This window comes from Culicoides brevitarsis, chromosome 2, assembly GCF_036172545.1.
Source record: "Culicoides brevitarsis isolate CSIRO-B50_1 chromosome 2, AGI_CSIRO_Cbre_v1, whole genome shotgun sequence".
Lineage (NCBI taxonomy): Eukaryota > Metazoa > Arthropoda > Insecta > Diptera > Ceratopogonidae > Culicoides > Culicoides brevitarsis.
Genome location: NC_087086.1, coordinates 34,441,394 through 34,468,235, shown reverse-complemented (window position 1 = coordinate 34,468,235; position 26,842 = coordinate 34,441,394). Strand labels below are relative to the sequence as shown.

Here is a 26,842-nt window from a genome sequence, read left to right as displayed (position 1 = left end):
AAAAACCTTGAATTGAAAAAATAAAAATTTTGTGGAAAATTCGGAAAATTTCGTGAAAATTCATAAAAAATATTGAAGGTCAAAATTTTCAAAAAATTCAAAGTAAAAAAAAAAAATAAAAATTGTCTCAACAACGTAAAAAATCTTGAAAAATTTAGAAAATTTAAATTTATTAAAAACTTTGAATTAACTAAAAAAAATAAAATGAAGGAAAATTTCAGAAAATTAATGAAAAATTGAAAATTTCGAAAAAATCCATGGAAAATCATAAAATGATGAAAATTTTTTTGAAAAATCTCAAGAAAAATGCGACAATGTCAAGAGTTTCATTCATGTCAACAAGTCTCACTTCTTTCCTTTTTGCAATTTAAAATCTGTTTTTCGCTCTTGTTTGTGACGAAGCGACGTCGCTGTGTGTGTGAAAAAATAATTGTTGTTCTATTTCTACCGCAGCAACATAACAATAACGCACAAAAAAAAAGTTACATATTTACTATTCATCGTTTTGTTACAACAACAACGGCGGCGGGGCAGCAGCAGCAGCAGCAAAACATCTTGAAGTGATATTCTTAGAAATGCGAGCATGTGCGTTTTTCTTACACGCACGCACACAAACACCTCGCAGAAGGTAATTTTAGTCTACCACTCACACACAAACACACATCTCGTGGATGTTTTGTCTGCGCTTTTCATTATTCATCGTCGCTGCTGTCGTGCAGAGCGTTTCACTCGTCTAAGCATCTCGCGTGGAAAAAAACCCGTGTGGTGCTCTAGACATAATAATATGCTCACTTACGACGCACGTATCTAGTTCTAAGGCAGCGCGAGAAAATGTTGTTTATGTGTTTAGGGCACATTTACACTTGGTTCGTCGTTTTTTTCTTGTTTTTTTGATTTTGTGTGTGAAATTGTGTGATATTTGTGAACTATTTTTCTTGTTTGTGCCGCGCGCGTCGCGTACACATTAATGAACGTGCTAATTTTAGACTTAAATGTTTGATTATAAAACATTACAAATTCAAAGGGATTCTTTCGAATATCTGAAAAAAATATAAATATACATTTATTTACAATCTCGGGTGAGATTTTTTGAATTTCTTCATTTTTTTGTCTTTTTTTCGAGTTATGACGAATTATTTTCCTCTCCTTCTGTAGTTAAGTGATGGGAATTTCATCTAATGTTGCATCACATACGACGACGAACGGAGGAGGAAAGGTTAATAGCTGAGTGCAATAAATGTGATTGCCTTGCAAGTGAACGAGTGATAAGACAAGTCTATTTGTTGTCTGTCGTCTGAAGATGCTTTCGTCGAAGGCACTTGTGAGTCATTTGTTCATGGCAAAAGTTGAAAAGTCGTTGAAAGGTAATATGGCGCGCGGGTTGTGAAGGTCATGGGAATGCAAAAAAGTTGATAATAATTAACAGGTTTTTAAAAAAATTATGGAAAATTTTATTTTGTTTTAAATTCTTGACTAAATTTTATTCAAAAATTTAATTTTTTTAAAAATATTTTTTAATAATTTTTATAAAATTATTTATTTTTTATTAAATTTTGTAAATTTTTACCCTAAAAATTGTCAAAAGTTATATAAAAAGTCAATAATTATTTTTTTAAATTTAAAAAATTATTAAATTTGAAACAAATCTTAGTCACAGTGCTCAAAAATTTGAATTTTACAGTACAAAATTTTTTTTTTCATTTTTTTCAGTAAAATGTTTCAATTTTAATTTTTAAAATTATGAAAATTTAATTAATTTGAATTTAAAAAAAAATTATAAAAAAAGTCACAGTGCTCCAAAATTACAACTTTTGAGTAAAAAAAACAATTTTTTTTATTAAAAATTAATTTTTTTTTATTAAAAATTAAATTTTAGAAAAAATTTCAATTTCAGTCCTTGAATTTTTAAAAATGTCGTTAAATTTAATGAATTGAAATTGATTTGAAGTTGATCGAAAAATATCACAGTGTTCCAAAATAGTGAAATTTTTGATAAAATTTTGTTTAATTAATCAAATTTTTTTTAAAATATTAGTTTTATTAATTTTAAAATTTTAAATTTTATAAAAAGTATTGATACAAAGTGAAAATTTTATTTTAAATTGTTTGATTTAATTTATTTTTAATTTTATTTAAGAAAAAAAAAATTCACGGTGTGCCAAAATTTCAGTTTGAGCTCCAAATTTTTTCAAAAAATTAAAATTAATAAAAAAAAATCTACTTTTTTGCGACAATTTTTCTAAAATTGAACAAAATTTTATTTCTAAAAGTCTTTGAAAGAAGTCAAAAAAAATAAAAGAAAATTTTTCACAGTGCTCTAAAATTTAATTTTTTTTAACCAAAAATCATAAAATTCCTTATATTCTTTCAATTTAAAAAATTTTCTTGAAGAAAATTAAAGATTTATGAAAAAGTTCATGTTTCAAAACATTTTTCGTGCCATTTTCCCTCCAATTCACTTTTTTTTTTATTTTATGACATGAATCACTCTTTGTCTCATCCAACAATTACTTTGATTGCCCGTCATTAAAGAAGAAAAAATAAAATAAAATATCGAGAACGAATAAAAAAAATCGAAAACTCTTCCATTTAATATTCACTTTGCGAGGTTAAAGCCACAACTTTGGCATTTTTATGCAACATGTCATGTCATTTTGCCGTAAAACTTGCACGAAAATGGATAATAATCGATTGTTGGAGACAAAAATGACATTAAACGAGTCTTCAACAGCAACAACAACGACGACGACGAAAAAAAATCCACATTCGTAAAATTGTCATAAATTTAAAAATTTTAAAACTTTGTCAAGACACGCCTTTGTAGGAAAGGAAAAAAAAACGTTCTTCAGACAAAATGCAACAAATTTCCAGACTTAATGGCTAGTGAATGCATTTTTTTATTAGTTGCGAGACGCGGGAGAGGCACTTTATCAACGTTCTCGTTATTTTTATTTCATTTTTTTTTATTTTTTGTGTAAACTCTTCTCTGATTAAGAGAGACGAAAACGAATGAACGAACTAAAAATATGTTGTCTCGACATCTGACATTGTAAAAAAATGCCATTATAATAATAACGTTATCATTTAGGTTATTTTTTTTTCTTCGTTTTCTTTATTATTTAAATTATTTTTTATTTTTATTGTGTGCTGGACAACGCTTCTTCGGGTTCAGTGTCATCCAAATCCAGTAAGTGACGCGTATGAGTGAAGCAAATCGGAAATTCGATCATTTTATTTGCGAGTTTGAGATTATTTTTATGAGATTTGAGTTGAAAGATTTTTATTTTTCATGAAATTCTCAAGTTTTTATCGAATTTTTGTAAAATTTCATTTTTTTGTCAAATTCTGAAACTCAAAAAATGCTAAGAGTTTCAGAATTGACAAAAAATTCTGAATTGAAGTCAAAAATTTGATGATTTAAGTATAAAATTTTCTAAAGATCGACTTCAGGTATGAAAAATTAACCAAATCTTATATAAAAATTTGTCACAGTGTTCTGAAATTGCCATTTAAGAACACAAAAAATATTTTTTCTTCACTGAAATTTAAAATTTTTCAACTTTTCATATTGAGGAATTGCTCAAAAAGTTTAATTCAGACGTAAAATATTATAAAAAAAATCTTTGAAGGTAAAAATTACCAAATTCAAAAATTTAAATAGGCACAGTGGTCCAAAACTACGAATTTTCAATACAATATGAGACAAAAAATCTAAGAACCTGAATTTATAGAAAAAAAATTATTTTTAAAGCAAAATTATATTTGAAATGGTTTAAAAAGACCCAAATTTATAGCTTTAAAAAGCCACAGTGATCTGAAATTTTAATTTTTTGGTGCAAAATTGGAAATTTTTAATTTTTTTTCTTAATGAATAGCTTTAAAAGCCGAATTTAAGCAAAAATTTAATATCAAGAGCTTAAAAAATATTTTAATTATTTTTAAAAAAATCTTGATTCGAATCATGAATAAGTCACAGTGGGCCAAAATTGCATTTTCATTCCAAAAAATTTAAAAATTTTTACAAAATTATTTTTTTCATTAATTTTTTTAAAAATAATTTAATGAGAATCGTTCAATAAGAGACAAAAATCGATCATTTTATTTGCACGTGAAACTTTCAATGACAATTTTTTAAAAATAAAAAAACTGATAAGACAATCGTAGACAACAACAACAACAACGTCGATGATGATGAAAACGAAAAGAAGAAGAAAAAGACAAAGTTTCATTTTCTGTCGCTGTACGACGAGACGATGTGTTTGGATGTGTGTGAGCATTATCAGCAATAAATATCAAGTGAGCAAGTGAAACCACTTATTAGTTCATAGAGAAGTTCAGTTGTTTGAATGTCTGTCTGTAAAAAATATCGCTATCTCGTCCAAAGTATTTATTTATTTAATCTAGTCGTCTACGACGCAACTACGGGCAACGATCAAGAAGTCTACGACGGGTTGTTATTATTTATAAATAAAATATTTGTGTAAAAAAAATGATAAGAAAGAATGAAATAATTATCCATGGCGAGCGACGAGCAGCGATGTCGATGTCTTCGAGAGAATGACCGAAGAACGCGTACTTTTTGAAATCAAAGAAAGGCAGCGAATTGCGCGTGGTTTCGCTGGAAGGAGAGAGAAAAAAAAAGTGAATCAACCTTAATTTTTTTTATCGTTTCGTTTTTTTTTGTTCGTAAATCCAGACTGACTGAAGAAGTCTGTCAGAACAATCAGACCAAGTTTTTTGTGTGTGCAATGCATATGAAAGTACTACGGCGGTACTTGCGAGGTATGTTGTTAAAAATTAAATTTTTATTGCAATATGTGAGTGGAGTACGTTTATTGTTGTTTTTTTTTCGTCGTTGTGGTGTGCTTGATACGCTGCAGAAGGACAATAAACTTACAAGGGAATGATTTTTGGGTGCATTTTTTCATTTATTTTGATAAAATTTCATAAAAAAATTATTTTAAAATGAATTTTTTTACAAAAAATTATTAATTTTGAAATTTTTGTACAAGAAATTTAATAAAAATCAAATTTTTGCTTTCCATGAGACCAAAAAAATTTAAAAAAATTAGTTTTGCCTTAAAAATTTGATTTTTGAACTTTTTTAAGCTCTTTAAATATTAAAAATTGCTTTGAAAGTCGTAATTTTGCCATTTTAGAACTTATAAAAAAATTTTAATAAGCATTAAAAATAATTTTAATTTTTTTTTTCATCTTAAATTATCAAAAGTAAAAATTTGATCTAATTTTTCAACTTTTTTCGTCATTTTTAATTTAATTTCATTTAATTAAAATTAAATTAAATTTAAAAAATTGTCAAAAAATTAAAAATTAATTTATTTTAAAATTAATTAAATTATAAATGAATTAATATCAATTAAATTTAATTAAAAAAAATAAAATTAATTAATTTAAAATTAAATTTTTTTTATTTTATTTTAAAAAAATTTTTTATTTTTATTTTTATTTTTATTTATTTTTAATTTTATTTTATAAATAAAAAAAATAATTTAAAGAAAAAATATAAGAATTAATATTTTTTTCGCCAAAAATTAATTTATAACCTGCGAAAATTATTTTTAATTTTTTTTTTAAATATTTGATCATAAAGTTTTATTTCTGAGGCAAACTCATGATATTTCATATGCCAAAAATATAAACAAAAATTATATATTTTTATTTTCAGAAAAATTTTCATGTAAAGTCGAATTATTTGATTTTGAAAGAAATTTTTTATAAATTAAAGGCATGAAATTTTACAAAAATCCATCAAAAGTTATTTTGAAGTAAGAAAATAAGAGCATTTTCAAGCTCTTCAAAGACAATTTCCAGAAAATAATAAAAAAATTTAATCTCAAATTTATTAATTTTTCTTATTTAAAAAATATTTTCTTTCATTGAAATTAAATTTAAAGCTTTTAAAAATTAATTTAATTTAATTATATATTTTTTTTTAATAATTTTTAGAATTTTTTTTTCCTTCAAAAATTTTGCTTTTTAAAAATTTTAAGACCTCAAATTATACAAAAAAATTTTTAAAATTAAATTTTTTTTTCAAAAAAATCAATTTTTTAATATTTTTTTTAATTTCCAGACGCAACAAGTTCCCCCCATCACCGCTGACTCCCCTTGTCGATGACATACACTTGCACTTATGATACCAATCCTCAGTAAGTAAGACCATACATAAAAGTGTCGCGGATTTTGAATGTGCTTGTGCGCATGCAATTCATTTTTTGCACCTTGCATTACTTACATCGCCTTCGACGTCGTCGTTGTCGTACGGGGAATGCATGAATTGAACAACAAGTCGCGTCTCTCGACAGACACCGCACCGAATACGGGAACTACAGACACAAGGCGAAACGGCATAAGAACAGGGTGAATGATAACAGCTCAGCAAAAGCAAAAAGCGAAAAAAATGAAAAAAATGGAGATGGCAAAAAAAAACCGAAAAATTTTTACAAGTGAATTTCTTTTGTGTAAACCTTTCGTCTCAACAACTTTTTTTTTCGTTCATTTTTTTTTAAAGGTAAAAAATCGCAAAATTGCCACGTAAACGATCGAGAGACGAAAAAAAATGATGCTTGAAGGACATCCGTTCATTCATTTCCTTTCGTTTCGTCAGAAAAAGAAGAAAAAATGAAATAAAATCAGCGTGAAGTTACTACAACGTTCGATTCGAATGAATGAAATGCACCGAATTGACTTGCAAATCGCATTCAAATGAGGCGATTGTCACTCACAGCATAAATTTCGTCGTCGTCGTTGTCGTCGTCATTTGAACCATCTGGAATCCTCTGAAAAGTTGCAATCTGCAGTTCACCGAAAAAAATCACCAGTTTTATCATTTTATTGCAATTGCACACGCATGCGTACAAGTTCAAGGTCAAAGGTTAGAGATTTCGTGTGCACTCTGCGTTCGTCGTCGTGCTTTATTGCATTTCGACAGACACACACAGAGCGAATTGCTTAAGTTGTCTCGTCGTCTGCTGCTGCTGTAACATTGTCATCGGGCGTTCGTTGCTTTTTTTTTTGCTGCTGAATACGAAATTTATTGGTTTCATCATTCTCGTTGTCATCATTTTCATGAATTTTGTAGTAAAAAGACTTTCTTATAGCTCTTTGTTTTATTTTTTGGGTGATTTTAAAATGTCGAGTTCAATAAAATTCAGGGATTGACAGTGACGTGACGGTATGTTGATTGACAAGACATAAAAAAATAAAAGTTTATTTGTTGTCGAAGTGGGAAAGGCTCGCAGACAGTAATAAATTTTTGGTGATTTCCTGATTTATGGAATTTTTTTATATTTTTTTTTACAAAATTTTTGTTGAAGGGATGGTACAAAAATATATAAAAAATTCAAATTTTCAGGAATTTTTTAAAAAAATAATTTTTTTTTTTTATCAAATTTTCAAAGAATTTTCTTAAAAAAAAAATTATGTCAAATTTTTGAAGAATTTTTAATATTTAAAAAATGCAAAAGAATTTTAAAACAAATTTAAAAAATTTTTAAAATTAAATTAAGTCAAAAAATTTTTATTTTGTTTAAAAAATTTAAGCAAAAATTTATTTTTTATTTTAATTAAATTTTTAGTGACAATTCATTATTTTTTTTTTTGCTTTTGAGCTAAAATAAGAAATTTTTTGTTAAAAAATTGACTTGAAATGTAGCTCATAAATATTTTTCAAAAATTTTTGACTCAAAAAAAATACAAATTTGAGCTTTTTTAAACAATTTTTTGAAAATCATATTGACCAAAAATCGATATTTTTCGACAATTTTTGACAAAAAATGCAAAAATATCATATTTCAATAAAATTTCTGTTTCAAAAAAAAAATTTTTCAAGACAAAAATTTAAAATTTTCTTAAATAATTTGGAAATATTGACCTGAAAAGCCAAAAAATGTTTAAAAATTCTTAATTTTCAGGATTTTCATTCAATTTTTGAAGAAAAAAATATTTTAATTGCTTGAAATTCTGACTAAAAATAAATTTGAGATAAAAATAATTGCTTTGAAAACTAAATTTTTTAAAATAAATTTTTAATAAATTAAAAAAAGTGAAATTTCTTAAAATAAATTTTTAAAAATTGAAAAAAATTAAAATTTGTTCAAAAAAAATTCTCTTTTACAATCAATTTCATGAAAATTTCGATAAAATTCACTTTCAGACACGTCACAATCCCTTTTCCAGCTAAAAATGTCTCCCTATAAATAGCTTTATTTACTCGGAACTCCCTCAATGGGAAACATTTTCATCAGAAATGCAATTTACATCTAGGTATTTTAACCTTCAAACGCAACCAGAACCAATCAATTAAAATCCTTTCAATAATTAAAAATAAATTTTCCCAAAAATTTCATAGAAAATCATTTAATAATTCCACAAAAAAAAAATAAAATTTCCTAAAAATCATCTATTTAATCTCAATTCCACTGAAAAAATCCTTCAAAAAACCGCCTGTCTGTCTACATTCCATTCATAATCGCAAAAAAACATCATAAAAAAAGTACGTACTGATAAACCTCATTTGGAATTTTTTTTTTGGTTGATTGTTAATTAATAATTATTTATTTATTATTATCACTCAGTCAGTCGGTGATCTGAGCTTCAATAAAAAAAAATCATTCTCGGCTAAAAATTATTATTTTTTTTTAATATAAAACGGTTGCGATTATTAAATATTATTTTTTTTCAGGAAACAAAAAAAAATCACAAATAAACAAAATAATTAAAAAAAAATTAAATTTTTTTACTTACATGCTTTTAATAAAATTCTCTGATATTTTTTTAATTTTTTACAACACGTCTGTTGTTGATGTGCTCGTTGTTGTTGTTGTTGTTATATTATTTTAGTGAACGCGAAATAAAAAAAAAATATTGTAATAATATGTACAAAGTACACACACGATTCCGTATGAAGATTCTTTGAACGGTTGACTGGGTGCTTTGCTGACGAGACGAGTACTTTTTATTTTTTTTTCTCTTTATTTTTACTCGTACGTTGCGTGTATGTGTTTTTCTCGATGATGTTTTCGCGGTTATATTATATTTATAATTAAATTAGACTAATTTTATTTTACTTTTTCTTCCTTTTTCCAATCGTAATTGTATTTTATACAAAATATTTATAAATACTTTTCAGTCACTCGCAATTTTTTTTTCTTGTCTCGCACTTTTTTTTCTTAGTTTTTAATTATTTTTTTGTCCCGTTGATATTTTTTTATTTAATTAATTTTTATTTATTTATTTTTTTTTTATTAAAAATTCAAAGTTCAATATTTCATTCACTCACTATCAATGTGTTGTTGTGTAAATTTTTTACGATTTTTTTTCTGTCAATGTAGATTTTTTTTTTTTTTAATGTAGAAGAAGACGACGAAGAGACATGCTGATGACAATTGTGTGTATATTTTTCACATGATGTGCTTTTTTACATGAAAAAAGTTAAAAACTTCGCCATTTTAATCTGCTTCGTCGGCGGCGGCGGCAACAGCAGCAGCAGCGGCGATGGTGTCACCAACACAAATGTAAAGGCAGCAAAAAAAAAACTTATTTTTATTATTTTTACAACAATTTTCTTTCTATTTTTTGTCTCTCGTTCGTAGAATTTCTTATATTTTTTTCCTCGCTGCTTGTCTAAGGTGATCGTCGTCGCGGTAGTGTAAAATATTTATAAACCCGAAAACTGAATCAATATTTTTTTTATTTTAAAATTTTTTAAAATAATAATTTCGCTAAATTAATACTAAATTTCGAACGAAAAAAATTAATTGAAAAAAATTTAATTCACTTTAAAGTCATTATTTGGAAGAACTGTCTTTTTTCTTTTCTCTCTTGTGTTTTTTCGCTCGAGAATTTTTTTTTTTTTTGAAAATATTTTTTTTTATATATATATTGTGTATTTTTAAATCGAGACGATATTCATGTCATTTCACTTGTAAGACTGAACTGTCCTACGAGCTTCGTACTACTCTCGGCCCGTTACTCCATATTTGCCGTCATGAGCCTCAGATACGAAATTTGCACTGGGAGACTGTTTTGCGGGCGACATCCGGTTACTATCCTCCCAAAAATCCACATGACGTCATAAGCAAAACACGTCTAGTCCGTATTATGGCGCTCTACTACCGCCAGACACACTCGCCAGACAATCGCGATCGCGCTAACGAACACTTTTCCAATTGGTAATTGTTATCTTTTGCTTTTTATCTGCTTTGAATTTGACTTTTCACTCTTTTTTCTTTGATTTCAGCTCGGTTTTCATGGATTTTTGGCTGAAATTTGTAAATCTCCTCGAATTCCAATTGGATTGCCTGCTGTTCCGGTTGTATCTCGCCTTCTTTTCAAGGACCGTCCTTCGTTTCCGCACACTTTTCCCGTGTTTTCACAACTTTCGCAGAGATTTTTGTGTCAAGTTGAAAAAAAAATTTTTTTTTTTTTGCACAAAAAAATACACACACGTATCTTATTGCTATAAATGCACACAATTTACAGTACGATGCCCGTTGTCATTAAAAATATCGCGTTGTTATAAGAGGAGACGAACGACTACGGGAACGAAAAAAAAATATGGTCTCATTACTACACCAAATTCTCATCAATTTCCGCTTTTTTTCGGGGATGAAGGCGCACTTTTTCGCGTAAAAGGCGTTTTTGCGCGAACTTTTGTGTGGTTTTCACGTTTTATGTGGCGAATTTACTGTCGAAATTCACGTTAATTGGGTAGACCATTATTTTAGTCTTTTTTTACTCCAAGCTTGACGAATGCAGTACTAGATTCGCGGATGGCGGGAGCGGAGATGGAGCGATTCAAAAGTGCAGCGATAAAATTTTACATTTGAAAGTTTTTCATATGAGTTCGTTTGAAAGATTTTCGTAAGTTTCAAAAAAAGTGGGATGAGTAGGAGGAAAATGTTGCATGGAGCAGACAATCTGTTGATTTTGGTGGTTTTGAACAGTGATTTTATGCCGATTTTATGCTGTGTAATTGGGAATTGTTGGTCAAATGAGAGTATGAAGGTAAGTTTTATGGAAAAATATCAAAGTTCATGATAAAAAAAATGTAATTTTTGATGAGTTTTTAAATTTTTATGATAATTTAAAATTCATTGGTTTAATTTTTAATAATTCAATTTTTTAAAATTCATTTCAAAAGAAAAATTCATTTTCAAGAAAAAATCCGAATGAAAAAAAATTAAAATAGTTACTTTAAAAGTGATATATTTAAGTCAGAGGCGTACTTCAGAAAAAAATTTTTGAGGGCAAACAAAGATAAAAATTTTTTTTTAAACTAAAAATTCTGAAAAATTATTTTCATAATTAATTTTTTTCTCTTTTATTATGTTTTATTTTTAATTTTTTCATACTGATAGATAAAATAATTAAGCTTAAAAAATGACAGAAAAGGAAAAATCCGGCGACGGTAAGTAATCAAAAATACTGTTAAAAACTAAAACTGCTTGAATTTTTAATCTAAATTATGATTTTTATTCTTTTTAATGAACATTACAATCCAATTGGAAAACAAGAGGCCAGAATTTATCAATACAAAATTATTAAAGCTTTTGAAAAAGAAAATCTAGCAGACGATGAAGGAAGTACCTTAAAAGTAAAAAGCTAAAAAAAAGAACCCATCAAACAGCAGAAGAAAGAAATAAGAAATCGTTAAGAAAATAGTACTTTTGCATTAAAATCCATTTCAATACTCGTTCCAATTTCGTCAACAATTTTGAAAACAAGAAGATTTATTGGATGATGAAATCGATCGATTCTCAGTTTAATTCTCTTTGAACCGTCAAATCGCTCAGTTATTTGGTCCAATGTTATACATAAGTCAAAAGCATTAAAATTATTATTTGAGCACTTAGTAAGAGCCTCACAGAAGAATAATATTCAAAGAAGGTCACTTACTTCTTGTCGAAATCATCAAATTTTTTCCATGATTGACAAACATTTAAATTAACGAAATTGAGTATTTATTAAACTTGAATCTGTCTTATAAATTTGCAAAATATATTTTCAAAATTTTTTGTGCTCCCCTATAATTTTCGTTTAGGTACGCTACTGTTAAATAAATTTTTCTAAAACATTTCGATCAATAAGTTTTTTATAAGAAAATGCGATTTTCAAGAATTTTAAATTATTTTTGACAAAAAATCGTAGACAGATAAAAAAATCGCATAAAAATATAACAAAAATAAAACATTTTCTATTGAATTATTGGGAATTTGTTACATTTTTGAACCCACACGACCTTTAACAGACAACGTATTCTTGTTTTATTGCAAAATTATCCGTATTTTCAAGGTTAAAAGTCATTGTGGCTCGAACTGTCAACCTCTTGATGGAAAGGCTTTTAAGTGTTTTCACCCGAAATTACCTTTTTTTTCACATTTCCCCGAAACAAAAATGCGTCGCATTCAACCTTCTCACTCCATTCGTCGCTTCATCGTCACCGCCATCATCTATTTGATGTAATTTCCATGCCATATCCACCTAATTCATCTCATCTTTCTCAACAAAAATTTGCATTGTTGCGTTCTTCCCAATATGAATGTAACACAGACAGTCAACAATGAAGACGAAAATTCTCGTCCGCACGCTTTATTTTCACTCCAAATCAACTCCTGTTGCAATTTTTCGTCGTCGTCGTCCTTTGTGTTCTGCGTGCACGGAACAATATTTCGAACGCAAATACATCACTTGACACATGTACACGACGCAAAAACACGAGAGAGCTTTGTGTCTAGTCTAGCCGAAGTCTAGACAACTAATTTTTACCGTACACTTCGCATCTCTCGAACGACGAAAAATTTTTGGTATGCGGTACGGTACATGTCGTTGATTCGGGTGCATTTTCATGATATTTGTAACGAGTTTGTGTAAAGTTGTCTGTTTGTTGCGACACCCGATGCATGTAATTTATGATGATCTGGAGTTGATTTGTGCCCATGCTCGTCTCATAATTAAATTTATTTGACAGAAATCGATTTCTCGTCTGAGATTTGGTCCGAAAAAAGTTCATTAAAAAAATTAAATTAAAAAATTTTAAAGAAATATGCAATGAACATTACACCAAAGAAGCAAAAGAAGAACAAACCATGCAAAATGTTTGAAATCAAATGATGGTGACGTAATGTGTCTCGTCTGGTTTCAGTCTGGAGACAAACACCCCTTTACTTTACTCAACTCGAAACGTGTAGCGTACGAGAAAAAAAAAACAGAAAAAAAGGTATTTAGAATTTTTTTCGCATGAAACGAAATCTTTTCGAGTCAATTGTTTGTTTGATTAAAAAAGTTGAAAGAGTCAAGTCATCAACGTTATAACAGCGATGCGATGCTATTAAAGGGAAGTCGAGTGTTATCGATGGGAATGGATGATGATATAATTAGCAGTCGTCTGTGAGATTTTTTTCATATTTTTTTTTGTTTTGCGAATGTTGTTGAGATTGGGTTGAGATGATGTTAGAGAAGAGAGGGTAGGAAGGTGATTCAATCGAAGGAGAGTTCGAGAGATTAAAACAAATAAAAGCTTTAAATAAATGATTTTTAGTAGAATTCTGAGTTTATTGTTAAGAAGATGTTTCTTGAAGTTTGTTAAATTGATTTTTTGAAAAAGTTTTCAAGAATTTTTTTTTTTTGTAAAGAGCATTTTTATTTATAAATCCATTGTGAAAATAGAATAAATTCAAGATTTTGAAGAAATTTTTCATTTATTCTCAAAATATATTTTTTTAAATGAAAAGTATTAAATAATTGTAAAAAAAATTTTTCTTATAAAATTTTTTTAAAAAAATATTAAAGTTAGAATTAAAGAGAATTTAATTAAACTTAATTAATAATTTTTTTAAACATTGTTATTTTATTCATATTAACATAAATTTCATTCTAAAAATGCTTTTAATTAAATAAAAATTTCTTTAAAATCTTAAATTTGTGTAAAAATGCTTTAACCAAAAATTTTTGAAAATTTTTTTAGAAAAAAAATGTCATATTTTAAAAAAAATTAAAAAAAAATATTTAAAAAAAAAATTTTGTCTCAATTTCGACTCAAAAAGTTTATATTTTTTAAATTTCTTTATTGAAAATTTTTAATTTTTTTTTCGTGAAAATTTTAAAGAACATAATTTCTTGTTTAAATTTAAAAAAAATTAAATTTTCAAGTTATATAGAAAAAATTTTAATTTTAAAAATTTTTACTTTTAAAATTTTTTATCGATTATTTTTAATTTTTTTTTTCGTCAAAACTGCTTAAAAAATAATTTTTGGTCAACATTTTAAAATTTTTAAAAAATGCAATTATTTTTTTTTACAATTTTATAGAAATAAAAAAATTAAAAATTTGCATAAATTTAATTAAATTAAATTAAATTAGTAACTTAAATTTAAATTTTTTTTATTGTTCCAACATTTGAAAATTGAAAATTGCTTAAAAAAATTTTTTTTTGTAAAAAATTTTATTCAAAAAAATCTTAAATTTTTAAACTATTAAGATTTTAAAAACTTTTAATAAACGATGACGTAAAATTATTTAAAATTCGTAACACGCGATATCATATTCGACCTTCACAAAAGTACATTACAAGCTAGAATTTCTTTATAGAATGCGTAAAAATAAGTGTCTTAATTTGTATAATGCATAAAAAAGTTCCCCTTATTAATTAAGAAACCCAGAAATCAAAACATTACACGAAAATCCCCAATAAACAAAACTTTTTTTTTTTATTTTTTTTTAATGAAATTAAAAAACCCGTTACTCGAATAAAATTTCGCATAAATAAATCGTTCTAACGACTTAACGAATTATCTCAGTCAGTATTCAATCGCCTTTCGATCAAAACACGTCTATCGCTCTCTCAAATATTTTTTTTGTGTCACCTTCAATAAAATTATGAAGATTTTTGCGTTTTTCGTTCTTCTCAGCTTGATCGGTACTGAAAAAAAATTAAAAATTAAAATTTTTTTAATTAAAAAATTTTTTTTTTCACTTTCAGGCGTGTCAAAAGTCAATTCTCAAGCAGCAGCTCCAAATCCATTCACACCGCAACAGATCCAATGTATCCGAAACTGCCCGAGAATAGCAAATTATAATCCGGTATGCGGAACTGACAACTTCCAATACGAAAATTCGGCACATTTGAGATGCGCGCAGCGATGTGGTTACAGTAAGTTTCAAAAAAATGACAAAAATTTAAAGTTCTTTGACCTAAAAATCTATTTTTTAGACGTTCAAGCTGCTTTCAATGGTCGATGCGAGCCATTTTTGAACCCGCCGCGGAATCAGCAGGGCGTTGACAACGGATTTCGAGGCTTTTTCTTCTAATCCGAGCAAATTTTGGACAAATTTGGACCAATCTCAAAGATAAAAATTGAGAAAAGTGACGTTTTTACAGTGAGAATGCCTTAAAATACGTAAATAGAAGACTCTGCGATAATTTTTATAGGAAAAAAATAACAAGTTTACAAAAAAATTGAATAAACCAGTTTCGGTTGTTGTTGTTTTCTAAAACATAAACACAGTTTTGTGTCCTTGTCGTCGTTAAATCGCAAGAAACGAAGACTCCAAGAAGGAATTCACGCAAATTCTGGATTTTCCCATCTTCTGATGACGTATTTTTGATGTTTTTATTCCTTTTTTACGATTTTTTGTATGATTTCTTGTAACGAACTGACATCCGAGCATTCGAAATATGAAAAAAATGAATTTCTTGTCCAATTATCACTATTTTAATGACGATTCGAGTACTAACAAGTAATTCTTGTTGGTTTCTTCGCTCATGTAAGTCGAGAATAGAGTCAGTTTGTAAGTGACAATCAACGAAACAAGTAAAAATGAAGACTTTTGTGATTATTTTTGGTGAGGAAACATCCCAATTCGTTGTTATCTCTGACTTTTGACTCATTCTATGACGTCATTGTTTGGAATTTCAAACATTTTTCAAGCGATATTGACCTCAAAACCTCTGATTCATGAATATTTTCTGTTTTTTCAGGGGTTTTTTGTGTTGCTGCAGCGCAAAATACTTTTCCGTTCCCGAATTTCGGGCAATTTGGGCTTCCAGGAGGTCCTGTGGGAGGATTTGGGCAACAAGGAGCTGTTCCGGCGCAAGGATTTCAAGGGATGCAACAAGGCGGGCAAGGATTTAATCCGTTTGTGGCGTTCCATCCGACAAATTTGTACCAGCAAGCGTTGAATGGGTTCAATAATCCGAATAATTTTCAAGGACAAGGGCTTCAGGGACAATATCAAGGCGGGCAAGGAGTTCAGGGGCAACAATTTCAAGGTCAGGGACCTCAGCAGGGGCAAAATTTCCAACAAGGAGGTCAAAATGGACAAAATTTCCAAGGTCAAAGCCCTCAAGGTCAACAAAATTTCCAACAGGGACCTCAGCAAGGACAGAATTTCCAACAAGGAGGTCAAAATTTGCAAGGACAAGGACCTCAAGGGCAACAATTTCAAGGTCAAGTACCTCAACAAGGCGCCCAACAGCCCGTTCAAGGCAATTTAGCGACTAAAGACGGATCCCAACCCCTTTCTGGCGTCGAACAGAGCCAACTTGACGAAATTTTTAACAAGCCAGCACAGTAGAGAGCCCTTAAAACTTTTATTTTTCGTGCAATTTCAATAAATTTGAGTAATTTTTAGTACAAATTCGTCTCATTTTGAACTTCAACCGGCATTTCTTGCATATTTTCCGTGAAATTTTCATTCAAAATCAAATTTTCGTACATTTCAGTTGTAATTTCTCCAATATTCGATGCCATAACGGTACTTTCCGTGTAATTTTCAGTCCCATTAACGCCGTAATCGTAATAATAATACTCGGGATATGCGTAATAGTCGTCATAATACTCTTCCTCTTGCTTATTCCAACTCGCTTTTGGAAAAACGTAATATTCCTCCTCATAAACGGGCGAATTTTCGACAATATCCTCAGGGCATTTGTACATGTAATCGCAAGAATTGCAGTCGCAAGTCAAATTTTGGTCCGTTGAAGCGAGAATAAAGTCACTTTCTTGCGCGGAAATGCCTTGAACCATCCCGAGAGCCTCATGAAAATGCTCAAAATTGACATTTTCCGTCTCGGGATACAAAATCCACATGCCTTCTTCGTGTTTTTCCTCGAATCCGATCTGATGACATCCGTAAATGATGATAAAATTGTCAGTTGGAATGATTTTCAACCGAAAATCCGCGAGTTTTTCCGGGCATTGTACCTGAAGTGACAATCCAAAGGCCTGAAGTTGGTTTTGCCAGTCACCATTCTCAGCAAAATTGATTAAATTCGGCAAACAGGACAACTTTCCGACGGAAAATCCAAAATGAAAGGGATCTTTTTGCCCATTTTCGTAAGGAATGCAGACAATTTTTGTGGAAATCACTGAATTTGACGTAAATGAGCAGCTAATTTGGTATGTCAAGCAGTCGATGTTGCCATGGGGGTTGTGAAAAATGTTCATCGATGCGTTATCCACAGGTAAGTGAGCCAAAATTTTGTATTTTGCGCCCTTGAAGTAGTTGGAACACACGAAATCTGGCGTTCCTTCGATACTGGGACATTGTCCGTCGAAGATGATGGCGAACGAAAATGGCAGGAACAAGAGGTAGAAGAGCTTCATGATGCGTGGTTGCTGTGAAAATGAATAAAATGTGGAAAATTTTTACCTTTTATCGAATAATGGATACATAATGAGAGACGAAAAGTTACAAATTGCTTTATAATGGGACTTTATTACGGCATTTAAGTGACGCGGCAGTTGGGAGTGTTGTCACAAATTGCGGGAATGGATGACTCGCAGGCGCCGATGCGTTGGAAAGCGACGTCTGAAAAGGTAAATTTTTAAATTTTAGAAATTTTCATGAAAAATATTTTAAAAATTTTAATTTTTTCGATCGAAATTGAGCATTTTTGATAAATTTTTGTAAGAAATTTCAGAATTTTTTATAGAATTTTTAAATTTTTTGAATTTTGAAAAAAATTTTGAGCATTTTTAGAATTAAATTCAATTCAAAGCTATAAATTTGTTTAAAAAAAGTTTAAATTTTCAAAATTTTTTAACTATTTTACGGAGTTAGGGTCCTTAAAATCTCTTCAAATGTCAAAAAATTCATTTTTATTCAAGAAAAAATTATTTTTGTAAAATTTTGAATTTTAAATGCATTTCAAAGGTCTTATTTTTAGTTGAAAAAATTTAAGAAAAATCAAAAATTTTTATAAAATTTAAAAAATTTTGTTTAAAAATTTAATCAAATTTAAAAATTTTTTTAAATTAATATTTTTGGAAAAAAAAATCTCGAATTTTTCAATTTTTGAGCATTTTTTAACAAAATTTGAATTTTTAATTTTAAAAATTTTTTTACTTAAAAGTCTCTCGGAGCTTCAAAAATAAAATTCACAATTTTTTTGAAAAAATTAGCAATTAAGAGACAGTTTAAGTTTTGGGTTAAATTTTAAAAGAGATTTGAATTTTAGATTTTTTTTTGACTAAAAAAACTTTTTTAAACTTTTCTTGAAATAACTTTTTAATTTTTTTATAATTTTCTGTCAATTTTCACACAAATTTAAATTTTTAGTGCATCTTTTATCCAATTTTGGATCAAAACTTCAAAATTTAAACCTAATTTTTTTAATTTTGATTTTTTTTTTTAAATTATTCTTACTTAAAAAATTTAATTTTATAATTTTCACACAAAAGACAAATTTTTTAAATTTTCTAAAAAAATTTTGAGCTTTTTAAAAACTAATTTTAATTTTTCAAGCTCAAATTTAGAGCTCAATAAACTTCAACTTTGAACATTTTCAAGTTTTTTAAATGCGATAAATATGTACTCAAATGGCTTCAAAAAATTCAATTTAATCAAAAATTCTCCAATTTCAGGATAAAAAATGCTCAAAAATACTTACTCAACCCGCATCTCCTTGCACAATTCAGTCTCTGCACATTATTATACGTGTTATTATCACTTCCACACACCGGATTATACTCATTTGTCGTCAAACAAGCATCTTGACACTGATAAAAACTCGCCGACATCGCAGGCAACGCTTCAGGAAACTGTCGACTACGCTGCGGTTGTTGTTGCTGCACAGGAAATTGCACTTGCTGCGGTCTAAATTGCTGATTTTGCACCCGTTGAGGTCTTCTGCGTTGATTTTGCGGCGAAAATTGTGGATTTTGTCCCCTAAAAGTCTGTTGTTGCCCCAAAAATTGCTGATTTTGCGTCGGGAACTGCTGAAATTGTTGAATTGGCAACTGTCGTTGGTTCTGTCCTTGTTGCCATTGCCACGGATTGCCTCCCTGCACACCTTGAAACCTTATTTGGTCATACTGATCGGGAAAAATGAACGGATACGGGAACGCCGCTCGATCATTTCTGTAGTTATCGAAGCCATTATTGACATTGCCCCAATGCCCATGCCCGTGATGCGTGTCTAAAAGCGAAAAAATTTGAAAAAAATTGATAAAAAATCAAAATTAACAAGCAATTACTCAAGTTTCCCCAATAACCTCGCGTACCAACATCAACTTTGTCGTGTTTATGATTTTTAGGCAACTCCATCGTGTCATGATTCGCCGGTTTTTCTGCTCCAACTACCGGAATGCGGCTCGTACAAGCTGAGGAATGTGTCATAATTTAGTAAAAAATAATTTTTTCATCTAAATTTCAAATGCAAGCTCATTAAACGAGACACTTACCTGCGATATAACATCCAATTAAGAGAATTACGCGAGTCATTGTTGCTGTTGTGTCAGGATTTTTTTACGAAAATCAACTTTGCGTGCACTTTGCGCAACGTTCGAGCAAAAACTGAAGATTCTTTGCTGCTTTTGAAACATTTGAATCGATGAAAGATGACTCATTGACGGATTTTTGCGGATTTTTTGTGTCTTTTATTGCTCTTTTGACCGACAAGCACACAAAAAATCACGCGTACGACACAAAAACACAACAAAAAACGGGAATTTGGTGACTTCTTGTTTGAAATTCGAACAAAAATTTGCTTTTTGTGTCATTTCTCAACGTAACTAAGTCAGTAGAACTGGATTTTTGAGTCGTCAAACGGGAATTTTTGAACAATTGAAGCCATTTCTCACAGAATTTCATTAAAAATTCCTCCTCCAAATTTTTTTTTCGGTCGAAAAGTCAAAGACCTCGAGGTTTTTTGCATTGCAAGATGAAAACCGGACCAAAACAAGCTTCGTCATTTCGTGTTTTACCCAAAAAACGTCTCATAAGCATGCAACTAACCGCAAAAATGCCGAAAATTACCCAAAAAAACCGACTTTTGTTCTTTCATTTAATTGATTCTGAAAGAAAAAGTCATTCACCGCATGTCCATCGGAGTCAAGCACTCGTGAAATGGCAAGATTAGGCGTTTTGTTGATGTTCACAGCCAAAAATTGCTCACTGAACGGAACAATTTCTCTCGTAATTTGGATTTTTAGTGATTTTCGAACGCATAACGTCGAATTTTTAATCCATCTTAACGCTAACAAGGCATTTTGGGGGATCTTTCTCTTTAAAAATACCAAATGAAGCCACGTGCGACAGACTTACACGCCGAAATTCACTTTTGTGTGATTATAAAAGACATTAAACACGATAATTTTTACTTTTTTTTCTCTCTGCATTTATTTACATTTATTTTTTGGGTTCATGATTTACCGTAATTGCTTATTTTTTGATAGTTTTTCGTGCAGTTAGTTGATTGTGGGACGCGGAAGAGGAAAGAAGTGAAAAATAAAAATTTTTAAATTATCAAAAAATAAAAATTTTATAAATTTTCATGAAAAAAAGATGAAATTTCCTTAAAAAATTAATAAAAAAAATAATTTTTTGGACAATTTTGGGACATAAACTAGTCAAAAAAGCAAAAATTTTGTGAAAAATGTTGTTAATAGTGATCATAAGTGTCGTAATTTTCGGTTCGTGTATCGCGACAGAGGATAAATTGCCAGTTGTGTTGCCCGCAAAAGCAAATAACACAATTTTTATTGCGGAAAATTCGCCGAGGAGAAGCAGCGGAGAAAATCATGTTCCATTGTTTATTATTAGGCCGATGAAGTCGCATCATTACAGTCATAAAGTGAAGACAATTTTGCCGCCACATCATTATAAGGCGCATAGTTCGTATGTGCATGGATTGCCAGGTGAGTTTTTGTCTTGAAATTAAATTTTGAGGTTAAGAAAGAGTTTTGACAGTTGACAGGTGTCAAAATTTTATTTAAAATTTTATTTTTTTACATTTTCGGAAATCTATTATTTTATTTTTAAAAAAAATTTCAATATTTTGATCTAAAAATGTAATTTTATTTTAAAAAAATTAAAAATTTCAAGAAATTGACAATTAAAAATTTGACAGCTGTCAAATATTTTTTCCAAATTTTTAAATTTAGATCAATTATGTTTTACACTTAAAGTTAATGATGAATCTCTTCAAAAAATTTTTTTTTTCTATTAAAAAATTTCACAAATGTCAATATTTAGACGATTACAATTTTGACAGCTGTCAATTTTTTACGAATTTTCAATATTTTAGCGATTTTCAAGTATATTTCGATTCAATTGATTAAAATTTTTAAGTTTTTTTGGTTCAAAGTTGTAATTTTTTTAAAAAATTTCAAAAATTTGACAGTTTTAATTTTGACAGATGTCAAAAGTTATCCAATTTTTTTAAAAAATTTAATAAATTTCTTCAAAATTTATCTTCGAAAGTTTAAAATTCATTAATAAATTTTTGATTAAATATGGAATTTTTATTTAAAAAAAACTTATATTTTGACATTAAGAAAATTTGACAGACGTCAACATTTTTAGAATTTTTTCATATTTACTCAATTTTAAGGAAATTTTAAAGAAATTAGAAGACGTGAGATAATTTTTTGTAAAAATTTTTATTCAAAAAAATTTTTAATTGTCAAATTTCGGTCAAATTTTGACATAAATAGAATTAATAAAAAATTGACAGCTGTCAAAATTTATTTTGAAACTTCAATTTTGGAGTAATTTTTATCCAAAGGCATTTGTTTTTAAACTTTGCTTTAAATTTGCAACTTTAACGTAAAAATAAAAAAATATATTAAAAAAAATTATGATAAAAAATTCAAAATTCATCAGAAAGTTTTAAAAAATTAAAAATAAATTTAATGAAAAATTCTAAAAATTTTAAATAAATATTTTTTTTTAATTTCTGTACAATTTTTGAATTTCAAGAGTTTTTCAAAAATTTTTTTTCATATCAAAGTTTTTTGAAATTTTTTTATTTTTCCTTTAAAATTTGTTTCTAAAATAAATTTTATGAAATTTATTTAATTTTTTTTTTTCAGATTACACCGTTAAAGACAAAGACGTCGTAACATTAGAAAAACTCCTTCCCATGCTCGGCATCTACCCAAGCAAAATTCTCTACAAAAACCCCGAATATGCTACTGCGCCAAAAGTTCAACACATTTACTTGCCAGTTCCCAATCATCCCGTTTACCACACGCATCATTTGCATCCCGTAACGCATCATCACACTCCCGCTGCCCATCATTACTATGCCAAACCTCATTACATCGACTTCCATCACTACAAGCCTGCCCATCATCTTCACACTACAATTTCCGGTTCAAGCGAAGTCGGTTTGAAACACGTGACGCCCTACAATTCGGATCCTCCGACAATTTATCACGCGCCAACAAAGCCTGGATCGCATCACATCACGGAAGCTGTTCATCTAAAACCCGATCATGGCTCAAAACACGAAAATTTCATCCCAATTCAGCCTCATAACCATCATGCGCACACGCCATATGTCCATCAGCATCTCACGCCGGCGCCAATTGTGAAATATTTGACTCCAGATCACTTTGTTCCTGTTCATCCGACAGTTCCGCTTGTTCCGACGCATACTCATGTCGAACATAAACCTCATTTGCACTTTTATAGTGCCCAAGAACACAGTTCGGAGAGTTTCCACGGCGATCATGGACCTCATTTGGGCTCTGACAGCGACTCGGATGAGCACGAACATTACCACATCGGTCCAACGCATCGTCAAACGTCCTTGGAACAGCAACACGGCGATAATTTAGGTCATCACATCCAAGCGAAGCAGTCAATGGTCCCAATTTTGGCGAAACAACCTCCTTATCCGCCCTACCAAACGCATTACAAAGTGATTTTGGACAAACCTCCGCATCCGGTTGCCTTCAACAAGCCTTACGACGTCAAATATCACGTCAACGAACTCGGAATCAAGCCTCCAAATAACTTGCTGTACCCCTTGGCACCGCCAGCTTTCGTCAAAACTGATCCCGGGATAAAACCTGTCGTCGAACAAGCCGTCGAAGAGAGTTTGAGACGACATCAGACGACGAAACTCGTTGAAAACCCAAAAAATTCGACAAAAAATCAACAAAACGACGACGACGAGGGCTTTAAACCACTTTTGAAGCCAATAAATGACACCGCGACACCCCAAAAAGCGGGCACCACGTACAGCGTCATGCCGAATAAGTGCGAGGAAAAGTGCAATAACGAGTCAAAGACCAAAGATGAGAATAGCGAGATGATTTGTGGGTCTAACGGTAAAATTTACAAAAATAAAACGCACTTTATTTGCGCTCAAAAGTGTGGAATGAAAGGTAATTCCGTTTAAATTTAATATTTATGACGAACTTTCTTCTGATTTAATTTTTAAAAAATTTTTTTTCGTAGACTTACAATCGCAACCGTTGAACAAGTGCAATGCCGAAGCGACGAAATCATGACTGTACCTCAATTTATTCTGTATTTTCGTAGTTTTATTGCGTTATAATACTTAAAATTAATTAATTAATGTTAAATAGATATTTAGTGTAGACAAAAATTATTGTAAAAAAACAAAGAAATATATGAGAAAAATGAATTTTGTGAAGAGTGTCACGTGAAACGAAATGGAAAATTTATTAATGGAATAAAAAAAGAGAAACTTTTTGCAATTATTCTCCTACTTGAGTTAAATATTTAGTTGGATGGCCTTGATTTTCGATTGTGAAATTATTTTCATGAGCGACTTTTGACCTTTTTGTGAGAAAAAAAAATTATTTAAAATTAAAAAAGTTTTGTCCGATGCTCCATTTTAAAATCCAAGAAGTGAGTGGGTCAAAAATATATAAAAAAGTTAAAAATTTCATCAAAAATTACCGTATTTTGGTCTAATTATATGAGAAATAAATGAAAAATGAAATATCTGCTCGATTTTTGAAGAAATAAAAAAAAAACGATTTTATCATATGACGAGCAAAAACCGTTGTTTTTTTCTCACGTCAAGTTTCAACCAACTTTTGATGGATTTCAAAGCTAAAATTGAATAAATATTAATTCTAAAGATGATTTCCATGCATATCTCATCGATTTTTGAAGAAATAAAAAAAAAACGATTTTTTCATATGACGAGCAAAAACCGTTGTTTTTTTCTCACGTCAAGTTTCAACCAACTTTTGATGGGTTTCAAAGCTAAAATTTAATAAATATTCATTCTAAAGTTGATTTTCATTGATATCTGATCGATTTTTGATAAAATAAAAAAAAAAACGATTTTTTCATATGACGAGCAAAAACCGTTGTTTTTTTCTCACGTCAATTTTCAACCAACTTTTGATGGGTTTCAAAGCTAAAAGTTAATAAATATTCATTCTAAAGTTGATTTTCATTGATATCTGATCGATTTTTGATCAAATAAAAAAAAAAATATGAGGAGCAAAAACCGTTGTTTTTTTTTTTCAATATGAGGAGCTAAAATTGAAAAAATTAATTCTAAAGTTGATTTTTTGCATATCTCATCTCAAATAAAAAAAAACGATTTTTTCATATGAGGAGCAAAAATCGTTGTTTTTTTCTCAAGTCAATTTTCAACCAACTTTTGATGGGTTTCAAAGCTAAAAGTTAATAAATATTCATTCTAAAGTTGATTTTCATTGATATCTGATCGATTTTTGATCAAATAAAAAAAAAACGATTTTATCATATGAGGAGCAAAAACCGTTGTTTTTTTCTCACGTCAAGTTTCAACCAACTTTTGATGGGTTTCAAAGCTAAAAGTTAATAAATATTCATTCTAAAGTTGATTTTCATTGATATCTGATCGATTTTTGATCAAATAAAAAAAAACGATTTTATCATATGAGGAGCAAAAACCGTTGTTTTTTTCTCACGTCAAGTTTCAACCAACTTTTGATGGGTTTCAAAGCTAAAAGTTAATAAATATTCATTCTAAAGTTGATTTTCATTGATTTTTGATCAAATAAAAAAAATACGATTTTATCATATGAGGAGCAAAAATCGATTTTTGATCAACCAACTTTTGATGGGTTTCAAAGCTAAAAGTTAATAAAATCATTCTAAAAAAAAAACGATTTTATCATATGAGGAGCAAAAATCGTTGTTTTTTTCTCACGTCAATTTTCAACCAACTTTTGATGGGTTTCAAAGCTAAAATTTAATAAATATTCATTCTAAAGTTGATTTTCATTGATATCTGATCGATTTTTGATCAAATAAAAAAAAGTACGATTTTTTCATATGAGGAGCTAAAACCGTTGTTTTTTTCTCACATCAAGTTTCAACCAACTTTTGATGGTTTCAAAGAGCAAAAATCGTCGATTTTTGACAAAATTTTTTCATATGAGGAGCAAAAATCGTACTTTTTTTCTCAAGTCAATTTTCAACCAACTTTTGATGGGTTTCAAAGCTAAAATTTAATAAATATTCATTCTAAAGTTGATTTTCATTGATATCTGATCGATTTTTGGGTTTCAAAGCTAAAAGTTAATAAAAAATTCTAAACGATTTTCATTCATATGATCGATTTTTGAGCAACAACGATTTTATCATGTGAGGAGCAAAAATCGTTGTTTTTACTCTCGTCAAGTTTCAACCAACTTTTGATGGGTTTCAAAGCTAAAAGTTAATAAATATTCATTCTAAAGTTGATTTTCATTGATATCTGATCGATTTTTGATCAAATAAAAAAAAACGATTTTATCATATGAGGAGCAAAAATCGTACTTTTTTTCTCAAGTCAATTTTCAACCAACTTTTGATGGGTTTCAAAGCTAAAAGTTAATAAATATTCATTCTAAAGTTGATTTTCATTGATATCTGATCGATTTTTGATCAAATAAAAAAAAACGATTTTACGATTTTTTCAGTTTCAACCAACTTTTCAACCAACTTTTGATGGGTTTCAAAGCTAAAATTGAATAAATATTAATTCTAAAGTTGATTTTCATTGATATCTGATCGTTTTTTTCTCAAGTCAAGTTTCAACCAACTTTTGATGGGTTTCAAAGCTAAAATTTAATAAATATTCATTCTAAAGTTGATTTTCATTGATATCTGATCGATTTTTGATCAAATAAAAAAAAAACGATTTTTTCATGTGAGGAGCAAAAATCGTTGTTTTTTTCTCTTTTCAAGTTTCAACCCATTTTTGATGGGTTTCAAAGCTCATTCTAAAGTTGTCATTGATAATCGATTTTTTTAAAAAAAAACGAACCAAAAACTTTTGATGGGTTTCAAAGCAAGTTTCAACCAACTTTTGATGGGTTTCAAAGCTAAAATTTAATAAATATTAATTCTAAAGTTGATTTTCATTGATATCTGATCGATTTTTGATCAAATAAAAAAAAACGATTTTTTCATATGACGAGCAAAAACCGTTGTTTTTTTCTCACGTCAAGTTTCAACCAACTTTTGATGGATTTCAAAGCTAAAATTGAATAAATATTAATTCTAAAGTTGATTTTCATTGATATCTGATCGATTTTTGATCAAATAAAAAAAAACGATTTTTTCATATGAGGA

The 26,842-nt window shown here is 28.9% G+C and overlaps 3 protein-coding genes across 3 annotated transcripts in view; 2 read left to right on the top strand and 1 right to left on the bottom strand.

The window, feature by feature from the left end:
* The window catches only part of LOC134831901 (uncharacterized protein DDB_G0271670), a 32,059-nt gene extending 21,299 nt beyond the window's left edge, over nucleotides 1-10,760 (bottom strand). The window contains exon 1 of the mRNA XM_063845737.1: nucleotides 8,767-10,760. The gene's annotated coding sequence lies outside the window, so the exon portion shown is untranslated. The remainder of the gene's footprint in view (nucleotides 1-8,766) is intronic.
* A 4,075-nt stretch (nucleotides 10,761-14,835) lies between these two features.
* LOC134832035 (uncharacterized) lies at nucleotides 14,836-15,486 on the top strand. The gene is made up of 3 exons (XM_063845923.1): nucleotides 14,836-14,939; nucleotides 15,003-15,173; nucleotides 15,234-15,486. Exons 1-3 carry the CDS (start codon nucleotides 14,900-14,902, stop codon nucleotides 15,329-15,331), a joined length of 309 nt encoding a protein of 102 aa, XP_063701993.1. The 5' UTR covers nucleotides 14,836-14,899; the 3' UTR covers nucleotides 15,332-15,486.
* Nucleotides 15,487-15,829: 343 nt separating this feature from the next.
* Nucleotides 15,830-16,597, top strand: LOC134829008 (mesenchyme-specific cell surface glycoprotein-like). Its single transcript, XM_063842001.1, has 2 exons — nucleotides 15,830-15,865; nucleotides 16,002-16,597. Exons 1-2 carry the CDS (start codon nucleotides 15,841-15,843, stop codon nucleotides 16,595-16,597), a joined length of 621 nt encoding a protein of 206 aa, XP_063698071.1. The 5' UTR covers nucleotides 15,830-15,840.
* Nucleotides 16,598-26,842: the final 10,245 nt, after the last annotated feature.

Bases quoted from the DNA above. Each gene is read 5' to 3' on its own strand.
- LOC134832035 (XM_063845923.1), top strand. From the start codon at position 14,900: ATGAAGATTTTTGCGTTTTTCGTTCTTCTCAGCTTGATCG. The intron at 14,940-15,002 runs GTACTGAAAAAA...TTTCACTTTCAG, and splicing joins CGTTCTTCTCAGCTTGATCG to GCGTGTCAAAAGTCAATTCT. The intron at 15,174-15,233 runs GTAAGTTTCAAA...TCTATTTTTTAG, and splicing joins CGCGCAGCGATGTGGTTACA to ACGTTCAAGCTGCTTTCAAT.
- LOC134829008 (XM_063842001.1), top strand. From the start codon at position 15,841: ATGAAGACTTTTGTGATTATTTTTG. The intron at 15,866-16,001 runs GTGAGGAAACAT...CTGTTTTTTCAG, and splicing joins GACTTTTGTGATTATTTTTG to GGGTTTTTTGTGTTGCTGCA.